General features: G+C 35.4%; 1 protein-coding gene across 1 annotated transcript in view; it reads left to right on the top strand.

Annotated features, from left to right (window-relative positions):
* RIMS3 (regulating synaptic membrane exocytosis 3) overlaps positions 1-20,164 on the top strand; it is a 1,682,810-nt gene that overhangs the window by 615,026 nt on the left and 1,047,620 nt on the right. The window contains exon 2 of the mRNA XM_044059968.1: positions 386-436. Within this exon, the coding sequence (XP_043915903.1) occupies positions 419-436 (18 nt within the window). The 5' untranslated portion in view covers positions 386-418. The remainder of the gene's footprint in view (positions 1-385; positions 437-20,164) is intronic.

Genomic DNA, 20,164 nt, shown 5'->3' with positions numbered 1-20,164 from the left:
ATGTGGGTGTAGCTGTGATAACCAGCTGTACGTAAAGGGACAAGACAGTGTTTGATTGCTGATATTGTTGAGAGGGATATTTAAGAAAGAGGTTAGCAGTTTGGGTGGGAAAAAGTGAAGCAAGTATAGTCATTATAGTGGAAAAGTGAAAGAGAACATCTATGCAGAAAAGACTTCATGGGACTATTTTTGTTTCTAAAGTTATAATTGGCTGTATTCACATCTGGAATATATGATTTATGCCTGTATTTGCAATGTAACAGCAAAATAATTTGTTGTTTTTGTATTTTCTCATTTTCTTGTTTTACTTGTTTAGATTTAATGTTAGGAAGATGATTGCTTGTTGTTATCAGAAATGTTAAAGCTTTTCTGTTTTTATTTACAGGTTTTATTTTATTGAATCATTTCCTTCTGCACCATGACAGGATTGATTGAGGTAGGAGAAACATCATATTTCTTATTGCTTTTTAGAAGTTTATATGTATTTTTGTTGTTTTGTATCCTTACCATTTATTGTGTGTCACACAGAAATGGATCATGGTCAAATAGGACTCTATGCAGGATAATAAACTGGGGTCCCCCCACCCACAGCCATTCCAATGTCCAATTACTTGTCTGTCTCCACCCTATTTTCATAATCACTGTTCAAAACTGTCAATGTGCATACTGTTTTCTCTTTATTTTTGAAATGATTACAGAGATGTTTTAAACGTTTAATTTATTTATCCTTTGTTGAACATGTTAGTCCCCCAGAATAGTAGTCTTTTTTCAGGGGGTACCCGAGATAGTATTTATACTACTAGGGGAAATTTGGCCAGGGCATTGGGGAAACTTTTCCTAATCATTTGGAGAGTGCTTGTTCCGATCTTAGCTTAGTAGTGGCTGAAAGAACAGCACTCATGGAGATCCAAGAAGGTGGATAGCACAGAGGCAAACACCGGTGCAGTGTTTGATGCTGTACAAGATTCTGAGGAACTGTTTCAGCAAAATTTGTTTGTTTCATCAGAAGCAAATATTCAAAACAACAATGGATATGTTATTACAACCCTCTGTTGGGAGGGTAGTAAGGATAATATTTTGGATGAATTGTTGTAGACTGAGCAGGAGAGTGGAAAATATGTTTCATGAGATGAAAATATGGACAAAATCTAATCAGAGGAATCAGATTACTTGTCTCTCAGTTTCCATAAACATTGTTCAAAACTGTCAATGTGCATACTGTTTTGTATTTACTTTTGAAATGATTACAGAGATGTTTCAAATTTTTAATTTGTTTATCCTTTGTTGACCAGATTAGTCCTACCAGACTAATAGCATTTTTTCAGAGGAGACCCAAGGTGGTCTTTATACTACTAGGAGAAATTTGGCCAGGGCATCAGGGAACTTCCCCTACTCTTTGTACGAGCGATCATACAGGGACGTAATTCAGTGTGGCACTTCCTGTTTTCCTCTCTGAGTGTGAAGGTGGTTCAGAGAAGCAGGAAGCATGGAGGAGAAGGAGAGCGTGGTGATCGCTATGGAGGGTGAAAGTGCTGTTACTTGAACAACTGTGGAAGCTAGTATAGCAGAGAAGGAGTGGGAAGACATAAGAAAGGAGGAGAATGGTGGCAGTGATGTGGACAGAGCGATAGGAGAGAAAAAACAGGCAGAAAATAGCATGGTGGTGGATTCGGAGGCCATCTTTCAATGAAATCTGATTTCAACAGATATTTCTACATCAGAATGTGTTGTTACATCCCTCCAGCTGGGAAGGTTGTTGGATATCTACTTAAAAGAGTTAATAGACCATAGCAAACCAGAGAGTGAAAAGGCAGCATCGTGGGGAAAGATAATGGACAGGATTCATGGAAATGAAAATTCACAGGAGAAAAAAGAAGAAAAGAGATTGTATGTACAAACAGTGAGAGAAGGAGAAAGACAGGAAGGAAAAAGGCAGAAATTAAAAGAACATTTCTCGTGATCATAAGGAGGAAGGTAGACAAGGTATTAGACAGGTATGAGGTATAGCATCACTGGGGATAGAACCCAGAGAGGTAAAAGCCTTTATTTGTATTAATAAGGATACATTTTATGACACTTTCTGAAGAGGCTCAACGTATGGAAAGGTTTTTAGAAAAGTATGATAAAAGAAAATACATTTATCCCAGTCCACAAGGGAGGATCCACCTTGGATCCCGGGAACTACTGCCCCATTAGTCTGACGAGCCTGATCTGCAAGGCCATGGAATGTATTATCATGGAACTTATAAACAAAGACATTGGCAACCTTAAAACACTGTACCCCACCCAGTTTGTGTTCGTGAAGGGCCGATCTTGTCTCCTGACCCTTGACTTCTTTGAATCAGTCTCCAGAGCCAAGGACGAGGGTAAGGCAGTCCACACAGCCTATCTGGACCTCGCCAAGGCCATTGACATCATCCCCCACTCTGGAATCATAGATAAACTTACTAAGCTGGGCATTAATCCCTATGTCATTCGATGGGTTGCCAACTGGCTTACTGACAGAACCCACACTGTAAAAGTAGCAGACTCCAAATCCAGCTCCAGACAAGTGATAAGTGGAGTACCTCAGGGTTCAGTCCTGGGACCTCTTTTGTTTGGCATCTACTTCTCTGAAGTACAGGCCAACACTAAGGGACTCTGGCTAACAAAGTTTGCAGATGACTGCAAACTGGGAGCCATTATTGTATCCCCAAATGATGTGGATACGCTACAAAAAGGCCTTACAGAAACAGATGCTTGGTGCCAGAGCCATGGGCTCAAGCTCAATACCAAGAAATGTATAGTTATCCCCTTTGGCAAAGAACATGTACCCATGAATTATCACATAGGTGGCAGTACACTAAACACCGAAAGTGTGATGAGACTTAGGGACACATGTGAACAGTGGTCTCACCTTCAATAAACACATTGCCACAACAGTCAGGAAATCCTTCTATGTGGCACACCTCATCACTAAGGGCTTTTCATCCAGAAAAAAGGAGGTCATTGTCACACTGTACTCATCCCTCATTAGACCCATTATAGAATACAGTGCCCCTCAAGGCATCTGCAACAACTGGAAAGGCCTCAGAAATACCTCACTAAAAGAATCACAGGCCTAAAGCAGATGCCCTATCCTGACCGCCTTAAAAAACTCCAACTATACTCTGTCACATATCATCTACTCTGAGGCGATCTCTGCATAACATGCAAGGCCATGTCAAACCCAGAGCTGTTGGACATGCTACACTTAAAGAAATCCCAATCCATCAGAGCCACGCACTCCAGGGATCCAAATCTTGTCATCACAATAAACAAAACATGCTGGAGGGATAGGTTCCTGACCCAGAGACTCCCCAGACTCTGGAATAGACTGCCCATATATGTCAAGCAGAGCGCCTCTTTGGCCCTCTTCAAAAGGAACCTTGATGATTGGATGGGAGAAAGGAAATTCACCCCGGGGATCACATCAGTCACCCTGCTAGACAGGGTTCCAGGGAAGTAAATAGTGTGGGAAGAAATAGCCAGGGAATTGTTATGGCTAGACTTGTATAGGCCCTAGGGCTGATAGCCAAGTACCAACCTATGAACCTATGATACAGGCTTTTTTATAGAGAAGCCAAGAAGAAAGTGTTTGTGCAATTTAGAAATGAAATTGAAAAAGATGACTTAAAATAACATTTAAAGACTATTTGCAGAGACATTATACATGTAACAAAAATATACTATAATAGAAGCTTATGGACTGGGTTTGGGAATGTGGTGCAATACTGAAAATGCAAGATGAAATAATTGTACATTTACCAAATATAATTACTATTGATGGAAACAAAGACATGGTGAGATACTGGGAACAACCCAAGATGTGTTTTTTATGTGGCAAGGAGGATCACTTAATTAGTAATTGTGATAAAAGAAAATGTTTTATATGTGAAAAATGGGGTCATGGAGCAAAGAAATGTGAACAAAAATGTACAAAATGTGAAATATAGGTCATTCTGGGATGGTTTGTACAGAATTAGAGAAACATACACAAGAGACAATATTAGTACAGGAATAGGATCAGAGAAAATTTCATCAGACCTTATAGAGGAAGTGCAAAATAAACAAATTAATGATATTGAAGCAACAATTGGTGTGTGAGAGAGTATGAATGATGTAGTGATAAGAAAACAAATGAGAAAGAAGAAATAAGCAATACAAGTGATGACAGAAAAAGTAAATGGGTAAAAGTAAGAACAAAAGAGGTTCCATAGGTAAAAGAGGAAAGACAGAAAATGTAAGGCCAAAAATATATCTGTGAGAGAAAGCAAAAAGAGAAAAGGATGAAGATAAAATTCATTCACTATAGTGTGAATCTTAGCCATTAATGTCAATAGTACGAAGAATATTCATCGCAGGCTAGGACTGGTAGAATGCAGTATAACATTAGATATGGATATCATAGCACTTATAGTTATTAGAATAACATAAAATAATGGTTTATGGGAAGGCAAGATAATTTGGAATTTAGATAATGGCAAAGTGCTCTGGTATAGCCATCCTATATAAAGAATGGGTCTATATTAGATAAACAAAAGTTTATCTTACCGAACGTTAACATGAGAAAAAATCCCAGAACCCGAAACCGGAATTGTGAGATCGTAGTACAGTGAAGACGGGAATATTTGCCATTCCTCACTGTAGTGCGATTTCGGAGTTGTAATATATATTTAGCGGGGGGCGCAGCCCCCCCAAAACTGCAGTTTCGAGTTCCGGGATTTTCGATAATGTCAGCGTTCGGTAAGATAAACTTTTGTTTATCTAATATAGACCCTAAATAATGGATAAATCTTTTGGATTATACAGTAGTACCGATTGGAAGAACAGTACTATTAGACATAAGGTGTACAATCAAGTTTATAGAGTAATTACACTTTATGCATATACCTTACAGAAACAAAGGGAAATTATGTTTAGAAAAATAATGGATCATGTAAATTTAAACATGCAAATAATTGTAATGGGGGACTTTAATTGGGATTTAAGACACAGACATAAAGAAGGAGCAGATGCTAAAGTAATTTTTGATATGATTAACTATAACAAAATGCATTTATGCCAAAATAGGAATTGCAGATACAAAAGAAACAATTTAAGATCAGAAACTGACTATTTTATTGTTCCAGACAGTTGGGTTATTTTACATCAAGGATGTAGAAACACAGGATTTTCAGACCATTTAGCCATATGGATAGAAATACAAGAATGAAGGAATTATATAAAAATAGGTAAAGGAATAAAAATAATTAATGAATCAAAATTGGATGAACAGGCAAAATATATAATGCTACAATTGTGGCAAGATCATATAGGAATGAGAGAATTTTATAAAGACTGGATGAGTTGGTGAATCAATTTTAAAGAAAAATATAGAAAAGGGGCATTAAAATGGCAAAAACTGAAAAGACTGCAAGCTTTTGATGTATGTAAGGAAATGAGTAACCAACTATTCAGAATTATAGCAAGTAAGAGGATGAGTTTATAGAAAAAGAAAGAAAGCTGTATGAAATGAATCAAGATAAGATTAAAAAAAGACTGTTTAAGCAAATATATTTTTGCATGGAAAGAAAGAAGAAGTAGCACCATACTTAGTTAAAATGGTTAAAGAAAATACAAGAATAATGAGAGAATTAAAAGACTGAAAAGGTGGTATAGTAAACACACAAGAAGAAATTATGAAAACAATTAAAGAATATATGGTAGAGACATTTTCAGTAAGTGATATTACATTAAAAGATAGATGGAAATTAAATAAGTTAACTGAAGTAGACAACAAAAGGATGGAAGAAATGATTACAATAATGGAATTAAATAAATCTACTTAAGACAGAAAATGTAGAATCAGCTACAGGGATAGAGGTAATCAAATACTTAATGTACAAAAATATGCAAGAATGGCAAAAAGAATATTTAGTACAAGTTATGAATAAATGGTTTGAAAAAAAGGTATAAATGAAAAATTTGTTTAGGGGCAATGGAATTCATATGGAAAAATGGAGAAAAAGTGGATATAAAATTGGAGACCATTAGACTAAATAATATAGATTATAAGATTTTCGTGAAAAAAAATAGAAAAAAAGGATGGCAAATAAAGTTAATAAGTTATTTTCTGATATGTTGGCTACTGACTAAGGCTTTTGCCACCCTTCTTTAAGCAGTATCTCAAGGACAAATTCCAGACATAAAAACTCCATCTAAATATAATGTCAAAGTTATGCTGCTAAACGCCAGGAGTCTTAACATGAAACTGCACTCACTGGAAGCAGTCCTAACCTTGGAAGACACAGACATGTGCAGTCATAGAAACCTGGTTCAAGGCTGTGTCGAGCACCCCAGCCATACTGGGTTGCACCTCCTTCCACACATTCAGACCACAAACTGAAGGTGTGAAAACTAAAGGAGGCAGTTTATCAATATTCATTAAAGATAAATACACCTCCAGATTGGTTAAACGGTATGGTTCCCTGGTGATACTTCAGGTGCAATTAACTGTTGGTAGGACACTTATTGAAATCATTGGCAGCTACAGGACACCCTCCATGAATCACTGTCTGTTAGGATCTACTTGAGTCTATCAAGATACAACAGAACCACCATGGTTTTGGGTGAGTTTATCTAAATTACTCATGCTCAAATTCACTTGCCCAAAGGTTCCTTGACTTCATAAACTTCAATGCCCAGGGCCAGCTGGTTGACACCCCCACAAGGGGTGGCAACATCCTGGATCTGGTGCTTACTAATATGAGGGACCACTGTAGCATCCCCACTGTAAGGTCTTCCCTGGTGAGATCTGACCACAAATCAGCCTCATTTGAAGTAAATATCACGCCTAACCCCCCACCCCACAACAACTAAGCTAAAAAACTTCTACAAAGCAGATTATAACTTCTTACAAGATGGTATAAATAGCTTCACTGCACCTCCCACCTCCGTTTGAGCTGGTAACTATGCCTAGTTCTACACCAATGCTTTATACAAGCACCTGTATAACTGCACTGACTTGGCCATACCTTATAGGACCAAATTAAGCTCCTCAAGGAAGAGCAAACCTGCCTGATAGTCTACTGCCATTAAGAGGCTTTACAATAGCAGAAAGAAATTGCTGTCTGAGAGTAAGAGAGAGAGAGCCCTAAACTGGAAACACTCCCTCCTTAGCTTAAACAAGCAAATAATACCTCTTGTAAAGTCCTCCAAAGCAAACTATGAATTCAAATTAGCTTTGTCAGCTAAGATAACCATAAAGTTTTTTTTAGTTATATCCATAACCTAAAAGGAAAGGCCCAGATTTGTGCCAAACTGGTAATTAATGATACCACATATGCTGAGCCTGTGGACATAGCTAACCTGTTAGCTGACAGGTTCTGGTAAAACTTTACACCCTGCCCCCACCACATGTACCCCATGACATCCCTACCACCTGTCCTCTATCTTGTATCTCTAAAGAGCAGGTCATAAATGCCCTCTCTAAGGCCACAAGCACAGCATGTACAGGACCTGATAACATTCCAGGGTGCGTCCTCCAGGGGCTCCAACAAGATTTAGCAACACCATTGGGTACTCATTTTACTCATAGTCTATGCACTGACTTTATCACAGCTGAATGGAAAATGGCCACCATTATACCCTTGCACAAAGGTGGTGCTTCCAGTGACCCTGAGAACTATAGACCTATAAGCCTGACTAGCCTTATCTGCAAGTCCTTGGAGCGAATCATCATGGACCTTATTAACAAAAGGGTGTACTTCAAAATATTGAATATGTACATTATCAAATCCCATTTTATCAACCTCACTTCATCGACTCTCATTATATGAAACTCCCAGAGCTATAAAAAGGAACTCCGTGAAAGGAAACACTTGGCCAACATGGTGAACTTTGCCCTTCCCCCACTGCTGTTTGAGCTCAGAGTTGGTATATTTAGTTAGGGGAGGTGTGGGAGGCAAAGCCCCCACATTGAGAGGTGTGGAAGCGAAATTCCCCACTTGGAGGGTTTTTTGTTTTAATGTTTGTTGTTTTGTCCTGGTGGTCATGTCATTCCTTTCTTGGCAGTTCCTTTTTATAGTTTTGGGAGTTCAATATAATGACAGTCAATGATGTGAAGTATGAGAAAATGGGATTCGATGAAGTATTTGGCAATTTGAAGTACATCCCAACAAAGATATAGGCAATCGCCAAACACTTAACCTTACTCTGGATTTGTCAAAGGGAGATCATGCCTGTTAAACCTGATGGACTTCTTCGAGACAGTCACCAAGGCCTTAGAAAAGGGGAAATCTGTGCATACAGTGTACCTAGACTTAGCCAAGGCTTTTGACACCATTCTCCACTCAAGCATCATTGACAAACTCACCCAGCTAGGTATCAATTTATTGACATCAAAACAGTTTTATTGAGAACTGGGAAGCAAGGTAAATGGAATTGAAAGACCACTAAAAAAAGAGGATATAGATACATTCTGGAGAAGTATTTATGAAGATCCTGTGGAAGATAAAGATGCTAAATCAATAGAAGGGTAAATGAAAGAATAAGAAGGTTAAAGGTAAAGGTTATGAGATGGGATGAAGTAACAACCAGAGAGATTGAAACAAAGTTAAGAAAAGTCTCTAACTGGAAAACCCCCGGTCCAGATGCAGTAGTTAACTTCTGGTTTGCACAAAGATTTATCCATGAGTAAGAACTATTTCTATGCACACCCTGAACAGACACATACCTCGCTAACAACAGGAAAAACAATACTACTTAACAGTGAACCTGCAAGCTACCCAAAAATTATGGACCAATAACTTGCCTTCCAATAAAGTATAAACTATATACTGGAATTGATGCCAACAGAGGTTATAGTCATTTAGAAGAAAACTCAATTATGATAGCAGAACAAAAGGGCAATAAAAGAAAGTCATATGGAGCAAAGGATCATTTGTTGTTAAATAAACTCATAGTGGAGAACTGTAAAAAGGGGAAGATTGTAAGTATGGCATGGATTGATTATAAAAAAGCATTTGATAGTATCCCACATTCATGGATAAAAGAGTAGTCAAACATGTATAAGATGCACTCTACACTGATTGACTACATTGCAGTAACCATGAAACAGTGGCAGACCATTTTGCAATTAAGCCATGATGAAGGACAAATTATTATTCCAGGGATAAAAGTTCAAAGGGGAATATTTCAGGGTGACTCTTTGTCACAGCTGCTATTCTGTCTTGCCCTTAACCCATTAAGCTGTCTACTTAACAGCTATGGCCTGGCTATAATTTGGCTCCTAGAAAACAACAAAGTGTAAAGACTTCTCATCTTCTCTTTTGTTGATGATTTAAAACTGTATGGCTCATCTGATGAGGAACTGAAAGCACAAGGAATTGAAAGCACAACTGCAAGTTGTCAAAACTTTTTCAGATGATATTAGAATGTCATTTGGTCTTGATAAATGTGCAAAAACAACCTTTAAAGCAGGAAAACTCCAGCAGCAAGAAAACATCAGTTTGGGACAATAATGTGATATAAATGAACTTCAACAAGAGAGAGTGTATAAATATTTGGTAATTGATGAAAGATCAACAATAAAACATGAACAAATGCAAATAAAACTCAGTAAGGAATACTTTAGAATACTTAAATTAATCCTGAAAACAGCATTGACATATAAGAACACAATTCAAGCTATAAACCAATTTGCTCTTCCTGTCCTAACTTACAGTTTTGGAGTTACTGACTGGCCTCAAAACATGTGGGATAAATTAGACAGGAAAACAAGAAGGATGCTTCCTGCTCACTAAATGATTTATAAAAATTATTGCATACCAAGATTATATATTCCCCATTCCGAAGGAGGTATGGACCACCCTAAAATTGATTACATATATAGATCTGCAATCGTGGGACTGCACACATATCTGCTGACCTCACAGACCCAAACATAGTGAAAGTTCTGAAACATGAGGAGAATAAATCTAAGATGACTTCCCTGCTTAGTCTAGCAGAAGCATATCGGCATGGTGTCAAGCAGGAATGGAAATCAAACCAAAAGTAGATAAAAATCAGGCAGCAACTGAATGTGCCAAAAAAACAAAATAAAGGATATAAGATGAAGGACCAGATGAGAAGGCAAGAAATTCAGAAAATGTATAAATATTGTTGCAAGTATAGAAAACTTCTGAACCTCATGTGGATGAGCATTGAATGCAGGAATGGTTAAGAAGAGGCAAATTACAACCAAGAGATAAAAGGTTAATATTGGCGGTCCAAGATAGTTGACTACATACATGTTGTTTTACAAAGTCCATTGAACATGTAGGAGAAACAAACAAATGTAGGTTTTGTAAAACAGAATTGGAAACAGTTGCACACATCATTGCTGGTCATGACATACTAATGGCAAAAGGGCTATAGACTGACAGTCATAATAATGTGGCAAGACTGCTGCACTGGGGATTGTGCAAACATTATGTTAATGAAGTGGCTGAAAAACACTGGAAACATGAGCCGCAAGGCATCATAGAAAATGATGAATTTGACTTCACATGGGATCACCCATTATCAACAGTTCAAAAGACAGATGCTAGAAAACCAGATATAGTGGTCCATGAAAAGAAGACAAAAGTAGCATTGATCATTGAAATCCCCACACCCAGTGACTACAGTGTCTTGCATGCAGAGAGACACAAACTCATAAAATTCAAGGATTTGTAGGCAGAAATGAGAGCAATGTGGAAGAAAGATACCCAGACCATTCCAATAGGAGTAGGAGCAACAGGTCTCATAAAAAAAGAATCTACAATCGTATATATATATTTTACCAATACATGTAACTCCATACGAATTTCAGAAGGAGATATAACTGGGCACATTGTGGGTAATGTGAAGAGCACTTCTGGCTGACATCTAAGATTGAAACAATACTACTTTCATGAACTCTAATCGTACTTTGACTTAGGAATGGGGTCCAATCCTGTCATGGTATTAGAAACCCAAAAGGCTTTGAGAAATTAATAAAAACTAGATCATCATCATCTTCTTTTGGCTGTTCCCGTTAGGGGTCACCACAGTGGATCTTCTGTTTCCATTTCTTCCTGTCTTTTGCATCTTGCTCTGTCACACCAACCATCTGCATGTCCTCTCTCACCACATCCATAACCCTTATCTTAGGCCTTCCTCTTTTCCTGTTACCTGGTAGCTTCATCCTTAGCATCTTTTTCCCAATATACACAGCATCCCTCCTCAGCACATGTCCAAACCAACGTAATCTTACCTCTCTGCCACTGCCACTGGGGATGCACAAGCCAGTGCATTTCTTTGTGCCGGTCCCAAGCCTGGATAAATGGGGAGGGTTGCGTCTGGAAGGGCATCCAGCATAAAACTTGGACAAATTATTCATGCGGACAACAGTAATAAAAACTAGATATCAACCCTTATATTGTTAGATGGGTCACTAACTGGCTCACTGATAGAACCCATATAGTCAAAATATGGGAATCCACCTGCAGCAGCAGACCTGTAACCAGTGTTGTTCCACAAGAATCAGTCCTGGCACCTCTGCTGCTTGGAATCTATTTCTCTGAAGTACAAGCAAAAACTAATGGCCTGTGCCTGACAAAGTTTGCTGATGACTACAAATTGGCAGTAGTCATAGAATCTCTAAATGACGTCAACATCCTACAAGAGGATCTTACACAAACAAATGATTGGTGTCAAAGTCATGACCTTAAACTCAATGCAAAAAAATGTATTATCATCCCTTTCAGTAAGAGTGATGTTCCTGCTAACTACCACATCAGTAGCAATACACTAAGTGTGCACTCAGTGGTGAGAGACCTGGGCACACATGTTGACAGCAACCTTACCTTTGATCACCATGTCTCCACCATGGTAAGAACATTCTGTACTGCTCATCTCAATAGTAAGGACAATACCCCTTTTGGCATTTACCTTTCCAAGCACCTGCAGCAATCTGAGAAACCATAAAGGTTCCTCACAAGGAAGATTAAAGGCATTCAGCAACAATCCTATGTCGATCATCTGAAATCACTGTCACTTTATTCTGTTTCATACAGACAACTCAGAGGTAATCTCTGCCTTGTTTATAAGGCAATCTTTGACCCTGCTTTACTAGAAATGCTGCATATCCTTCAGTCAAATGGTACACAGGTTACTCACTCTAAAGACCTTAACCTGGTATGTGACATTAATAAAACCTGCTGGAGGGACAGATTTGTCTCCCAGTGGTTATCATACCTTTGGAACAGACTCCCACTTCATGTCAAACAGAGTCCTCTTGAAACGCAGTCTGGAAGATTTGATGAGTAACTATAAATTCACCCCGGGGAATCCACCTGTGTCCCTCTTGGACAGGGGCAATAGGTGCTGATTATGAAAATAAGGGAAGAACTTGGCTAGGCTTGTAAGGGCCCTAGGGGCATTACCCTTGTAACTTCCTATGATCCTAAAGGAAGTCAGGAACTATTCGTATTAATAAGAGAATTGGTAGTTGACATAAACAGAAGAACTGAATTAAAAATATTACTAGGAGACATAAATAAAGCTTTCAACAAAGATCAACACAAAGCATTGTGGAAAATTTTAGAGGAATATAATATAAGCAATAAAATAATAAATGTTTTCAAGTCAGTTTACATCACAAAACAAGGCAAGATTAGTAGTCAATGAATGGGTAAGTGAAATTATAAGTCTAAGAAGTGGTATTAAATAAGGATGTCCAACCAGTAGCATTTTATTTGCATTAATTATGAATACAGTGGTCACTGAGATCAATTTAATATTGGAAAAAGCTAGATATCAGACACCAGAAAGAATTATGATTCCAGTTAAGTTTAAGTATACAGATGATTTAGTATTAGCTGTCAAGAATACAGAATGGATGAAAACAGTCATATAAATGCTTAATAAAAACAAAAGAAGCTAGGATTGACTATTAATAAATAAAAAAGTAAAGGATTACTTTTTGAGTAGAAATACAGGGCATTAAATTTAATGAAGAAGAGACTGAAATCTTAGGGCTAACATTTGGGAATGAACAATTAAGACAGCAGCAATGGAGAAATATGACATTAGAATGTGAATCTCTTCATATTTTAGAGAACATTTAGGCTGTCATACAGCAACTTCATTGCTGGTTGCGACATACTAATGGCAGAAGGACTGTATACTGAAAGGCATAATAATGTGGCAAGACAGCTGCACTGAGTATTGTGCAAACATTATAGTACTGAAGTGGCTGAAAAATACTGGAAACATTAGCCGCAAAGCATTATAGAAAATGAAGTCTACATCATATGGGATCACCCATTACCAACAGTTCAAAAGATAGATGCTAGAAAACCAGATGTAGTGGTCCAAACAAAGAAGACAAAAGTAGTATTGATCATTGAAATTGCCACACTCGGTAACTACAGTGTCCTGCTTACAGACAGACAGAAAGTTTTAAAATATCAGGATTTGCAAGCAGAAATGAGAGCTATGTGGAAGAAAGATACCCAGATAGTTCCAATAGTAGTAGGAGCAACAGGTCTTACGAAAAAGAGTCTACAATCATATTTATGTATGCTACAAATACACAAAAACTCCATAAGACTTACAGAAGGAGTCACTACTGGGCACATTGCAGGTGCTGCACAGAGCACTTTTGGCTGACATCAAATAGTGAAACAATCCTAATTTTTTGAACTTTAGTTGTACTTTGACTTAGGAATGGGGTTGATTCCTGTCATGGTATTAGAAGCCCAAAAGATTTGGAGAAATTAAAAAGGGAAAAGGGCAAATTTAAGTAACTCTATAATATTAGGCAAAATTGTCATTTAGCTAATGTATGTACAATCCAATTAACATTAGAAAAGGATCTAATGAATGTTATTTTTACTTTCCTTTGTAGATCAAGGTTTTAAACTCAGTGAAAACAGGCATTCTTAATGTAAACAACAAAGAAGGAAGGTTGAGCTTGTTATACCCAACTGTACATGATTTTTTTGTTAAATTTGCACAAAATCTTAGTAAATAGGAATGATAAAGAAAAGTTGCTAACAAAATCATAGAAGGGCAACATAAAGCAATTTGGGAAAAGTTGGAATATTTAAAAAAGTGCATTGCATGGATATGAAATTATATCAAAGGAAAATACTGCTATGAAAAATTGATATAGGAAAGATAGAAAAAATAGAAGGATTCAGTATGAAAATATAATGGAGAAATGTTGTTTATCCTTGGAAGCATATAAGTGAAGAGAAGATTAAAGCAGAAAAAAAGAGAATTCATAGATATAAGAAACGTAAAATGTACAGATTTTTTGTGGAGATTATCAATAAAAAAGTTACCGGTTAAGGCAAACATGCCATATAAGACAATAAAGGATAGAATTTGTTTACATTATGGTGAATTAGAGACAACTGAACATGTTTTTATAAAGTGTAAAAAAAATTTAAACTGTGGAAGGAAAGATATGATAAAGGATAAAGAATTGGGGAACACTGAATGTATCAATATGGATATTATAATAATGTAAAACAAAAGGACATTAACAAATTGGATGCAACATTATTTTGTATAATATGGATAATATGAAGCAAAAGAATTAATGAAGTGAAATATAATGGAAAATGGTTATGAGAAATTTTGAAGAAAGTAGGACTTTGGTTGTGCAAAAAGAGTGGTGGGGATTAAAACATTGAAGATTTAATATACATGTAAGAATCATGTTATAAATACTGTAAATAATGTAAATGTGTTGAAATTAATATATATATATAATATATATGCATACACACACATATATATATATATATATATATATATATATATATATATATATATATTTGTAACTCCAATAAAGAACACCTACTTATTAAGCGAGTGCTTTTTCTGATCCTAGTGCAGTGGCTGCTAGGAGAACAGAAATCAAAGAGATCCAAGATGGCAGATAGCACAGAGGTGAATGCCAATGCAGTGTTTGAGGCTCTACAAGAATCTCAGGAGTTGTTTCAGCTAAATTTGTTTGTTTTAAATATTTGCATCTGATAAAACAATGAATGAAGTGTTATTACAACCCTCCAGTGGGGAGGGTTTCAGGATGATATTTTCAGTGAATTGTTGTTGCAAACTGAGCCAGAGAGTAGAAAAGATGTTTCATTAGGTGAAACTATGGACAATATCCAACTGGAAGAATCAAAAGCAATTTTGAAAGAAAATTGCAAGAAAAATAAATCATATGCTGAGACTGTTAAGGAAACAGCATGGAAAGAGCTAAAAGATGACAGAGGAAAGGACATGTTTCTGTAATCTACAGAAAAAGGATGAGGAAGCAGAAAACAAAAGTAAGGACAGTATACAGACAGAAGAAACAGTCCCAATAAAAGTTAAAGAGGAAGCAGGGAAGCAAGATCAGGGTAAAATAAAGAAAAGGGTAAAGCAAAAGAATGAAGGAGAAGATACTATAGAAGAAGATTCTAAAATAAGTGATGTGGAAGATATAAATTGGAAAATAGAAAATGATAAAAAGAATTATATTGGCAAAAGAGTAAGAGACAGAAAAAGAAAATTTAAAGGGATTAATGTAAAAGAGAAAAAAATAAATGGGTAATGCAAATGAGATAAATACTTCAAATTTATATAATGTCTGGTAAACTACAACACAGATATATTGACAATTGTAGAGTTTTTTTCAGTAAATGTAAATAGTATTAAAAATATAAGTAGAACAAAAGGCATCCTAAACTGGTAAATTAAGTGTGATGTTGACATAATATTGGAAGATGTAAGATTTGTTGGCACAAGAAGAGAGATTGCAAATAAAGAAACTTTGGAGAAGAGATAGATTATGGAAACTATGAAAATAACCATGCTCAGGCATAGTTGAACTCTGTAGAAAGTCAGTGAAAATATTGAATATAAGATTGGTGATAATGGGAAGATTTACTGTTGTAGATCTCAGAAGGTATAATCAGGTGTATAGAATTATTGCATTGTATGCCTATGTTACAAGCAAAGAAAGAGAAAATGTGTTTCGTAAACTTCCTAATTATGTAATAATTAACATGAATAAAATATTAATGGGAATTTTTAATTGTGATTTGAGATAAAAAAAGAAGAAGAGAGGAAATTAAGTTAAGAAAAAATTTTGAAGTTTTAAAATGTGTCAATTTAAAGATTTGAATTAATAATTTGTGGGCATATAGTCAAGGTGTAGATGGAAATACGTTATTTTGTTATATCACAAAATTTAAATACAGCTAAGGGAGTGACACTTGTAACAGGCTTTTCAGATCACTCAGCCATAATGATAGAAATACAGGAAAACAAAGAGCATATCAAACTGAGAAAAGGAATAAAAATAATAAATATAAAAATAATAAATGAGAAATTTTGGGACAAAAATGGAAAGAAAATAAGTATGCAATTATGAAAAGATTACATTTCCACTAGAGTGTGCTATAAAAAACTGGTCTGAGTGGTAGCTAGCTTTTAAAGAAAACATTTTTTTAGAATAGCAGTCAAATTTAAGAAAAGTGTGTATAGATGCTTTAAAGGATTTGTAAAGGAATGATAAAGAATACTATGCAATAGAACAGAGAATTTATTATTATTTAAGGAACGATATCACTTACAAGGAAAATCAAAAAAGGTACTAGCTTATTTGAGTAGCATAGTCAAAGAGGTCATGAGTATAATGAGAGAAATTAAAGATGATAGGAGATAGATAAGAAGATCTCAGGAATAAATTATGAACAATAATCATAATAAATTATGTAAATAAATGTTTCAAGATATAAAGTACAAAAAAGAATGACATGTTAAGAAATAAGAACAAGAATAAAAGAAAATGAAGTATTATACAATTACATGTTCTTATATGAATTATATAAGGTATTTGGACTTGTTGATTTTTAGTTGGTTTCAGGACAGGATGGAATAGGATACCTATTTTATAAGAATTTTACAGACTGGCAGAAAACACTTCTTATAATTTTTGAATGAGTGGTTAAATTAAGGACTTCTGTATAAACATTTATTCAGTGGTATGTTTAAATTTGTATGGAAAAAGGAAAATGCAAATAATTGAAAATTGAAGACCTATAATATTGACCAATGCAGATTATAAGACTTTTATGAAAATAATTCAGAGGAGAATGGAAAGTAAAATAAAAAGTAGTATAGAAGATTGTATATATAATTTAAAGAAATAAAGGATGTCAGGAATTATTATTCATACTAAGGGGAATTGTGGATGATATTATAAACAAGACTGATGAGACCAAAATCATGATAGGAGATTTAAATAAAGCACCTGACACAGTACAACATGAACTTTTGTCTACAATTATGGAAGAGTAAAACAGTAGTGGGAAAATTAAGACTGTATGTTGGTCTGCATATAAGAAAATAAAGTAAGAATTTAGTGAATTAGTGGTTAAGCAAAGAAATAGATATAATGAATGGCATACATCAGGGATGTCCTGCTAGTAGCATGTTTTTTGCATTCGTTTGGAATATCTTAGAGATGTACAGTTGCATATGAAAGGTGCTACTTATATTACTAATGAAGGGATAAAAATCCAGTTATGTTTAATTATACAGATGAAATTGCATTGATTATGAGAAACAAAGTCTGGATGAAATAAGTTATATGTTGTATTCCTCAATGTTTAAATAAAATAAGCATGACTTTAAATAAAGAAAAAAAAGAAAAGGATTGGATGATATAGTAAAGATAGAAGGAATATCTTTTTCAATGAAATAAATCTCTGTGCTAAGAATAAGACCTGTGGGTAATAAGTGAGGAACAATGGAATAGGATAATGGATGAAATAAATGAGCTTTTTATTTGAAAAACAAAAATTATTGTTTACTAAAAAGTTTTACTTGATTAATTCAGTTATACTAGGGAAGATTGCATATTTAGCTAGTGTCTATATATTTCCAACCATATATGGGGTTCAAGATTGAACCCAGTGAAGAAAGGAGTCTTATATATGGACAAGGAATATTAGGATTTAGGATTAATAAACCCAATTGATTATGCTGCTTCTTTGAATTTGTACAAAGTTTTGTTCTGGATGATAAAAATAGAAAGTTAGTAGTAAATTTACTAAAGAACAAATATGTGTGGTACTAGGCTATTTTAAAAATTTCAAAAGAAGAAATGTATGTTTAAATAAAGAAATGAGATCTTATCAAGAAAACATATTTTATTGAAAATAAAACTTGATAAAATAGGAAATGAGAGGAATGTGGTATAAAATATGATGATACAATATATTTATGCTAATCCTTGGGCAGAGCTAACAAATGAAAATGATAAAGGTATACAAATATGAAAATCATGGTGTAATAAGCAAGTACATGTCAAGATCTTTTATGGAGATTAGTGATTAATAAAATATCAGTAAAAGGAAATATGCTGTATATAAAAAATCTGTGAAAGAGTTTGTATATTTTGTGATAAGAAGAAATTGCAGGACGCGTTTTCTTGCAATGTATAAAGATTTCAAAATTGTGGGAAAAATTATGTCAAGAAAAGTTCTTTGGAATATAAAGGAAGTAAATTAAATAAATTGGGATATGATTATATGTAGATATTATAGCCAAATAAAAAGGAATGTGTTAATAAAAGATTATTTTGCATTGTTTGGATCATTTGGGATGAAAGGATAATATGAAATTATATTTAATGGTAAATAGTAAACTAGCATTCATTTTAAGAAAAATTAGATGGTGGTTATGCAAAAAGGAGTGGGGGTCAAATAAGAATCATGAAGATAGAAGTTTAACATTGTATGACAATAACAGAAAGGAAAGGAACATTTTACATGGTATAAATTATAAATATGCAAATATGTAAGTTTGTAAATATTATTTTAAATAATGTTTTAAATAAACAGCACTAATCATCTTGATATGTAGCCACAAAATCTTTACATCCAGCTGAGCTACCACCAAGTCAGGCAGATGGGGCCATGGTTTAATGTCTCAACAGAAGGATGACACGTTTAAGAGTGCAGCACCCCACTTATGCTGCACCACAGTGCCAGCAATCCATCTACTTAGTGTGGGAGTAGAAGCCAATCTGTCTCACAAAGGCATTGAAACACCATTGTTTTTCATGTTCATATTCACACCAACCTGTATATTAATTAAAATGGTGATTATATTATGACCATTAATGCCTCTCAGCCTGCAAAACAACGTGATAGATTACTGCATTCTTAGAGTCAGAAGTTTGAGATACATCTCATTATTTATTTATTTTTTATTTTATTGCATTGTTTACTGGGAAAGTTCACTGGGCTTAAAAGAGCCCATTTTCAGTGAAGGCCCGGGGAGAAAAGCTCCAACAAGAGCATAGAAACAGAAAAAAATTGAATACCATGCTGAGTGGGTGACAGAATTTGGTTTTCAAGCAGGTGGTTGAGGAGTTGGGCATGGATGCATTGTTTCAGTATTTTAGAGAGGGGTGAGAGAATTGCTATGGGTCGAAAGTTTGTGGTGTCTATGTTGGTGCTGCCTTTGTTTAAGGGGAGAATTAATGCTTTTTTCCAAATGTCTGGGATGAGAGATTCTTTACTCAATCTGTTAATGAGTATGTTGATGGGATAAGCTATAGAGTTTGCAGCTAGCTGCAGGAAGTGTGGTGGTAGATTGTCAGGGGCTAAAGTACAGTGTTTTAGCTTAAGTAAAAGTTTTTTTTTATTGTGGTGGTGGGTATGGGGAGAATTTCTGGTTGGAGATGAGGGTTCAATTGTTTTCTGGGATGGTTTGGTCATTAGTTTTCTTGGTGGTGGTGTTAACCATAGGAAAGGTGGTGGTTATGTTAGCTATGGTGTCAATGAAGTAGGAATTGAAGAGGATGGCAGATTCAGTACGAGTTTTGTGTAGGACAGGGGATGGGTTGCACTGAGATCCTGTTTGTAATAGCTGGGTTGATGGAGGACCAGATTTGTTGGGGATTATTTTTATGTTGGTTTTGTATGTGGAGATAGTCAGCTTTTTATCACTGGTTATTAGACATTTTGCCTAGTTACAGAGTTGCTTGTATTGTAGTAGAGTTGAGGGATCTTTGTTTTTCTGCCATGATTTCCAGATTTTATCCCTTCTGGAAATGACTTCTTTGGTGGATTTTGAGAGCCAGTTTGCA

This window comes from Protopterus annectens, chromosome 1.part2 (genome assembly GCF_019279795.1).
Source record: "Protopterus annectens isolate FY-2018-M chromosome 1.part2, PAN1.0, whole genome shotgun sequence".
Taxonomy (NCBI): Eukaryota; Metazoa; Chordata; order Ceratodontiformes; family Protopteridae; genus Protopterus; species Protopterus annectens.
Note: the sequence above shows the minus strand (reverse complement) of the source record. Positions and strands in the feature narration are given on the sequence as shown.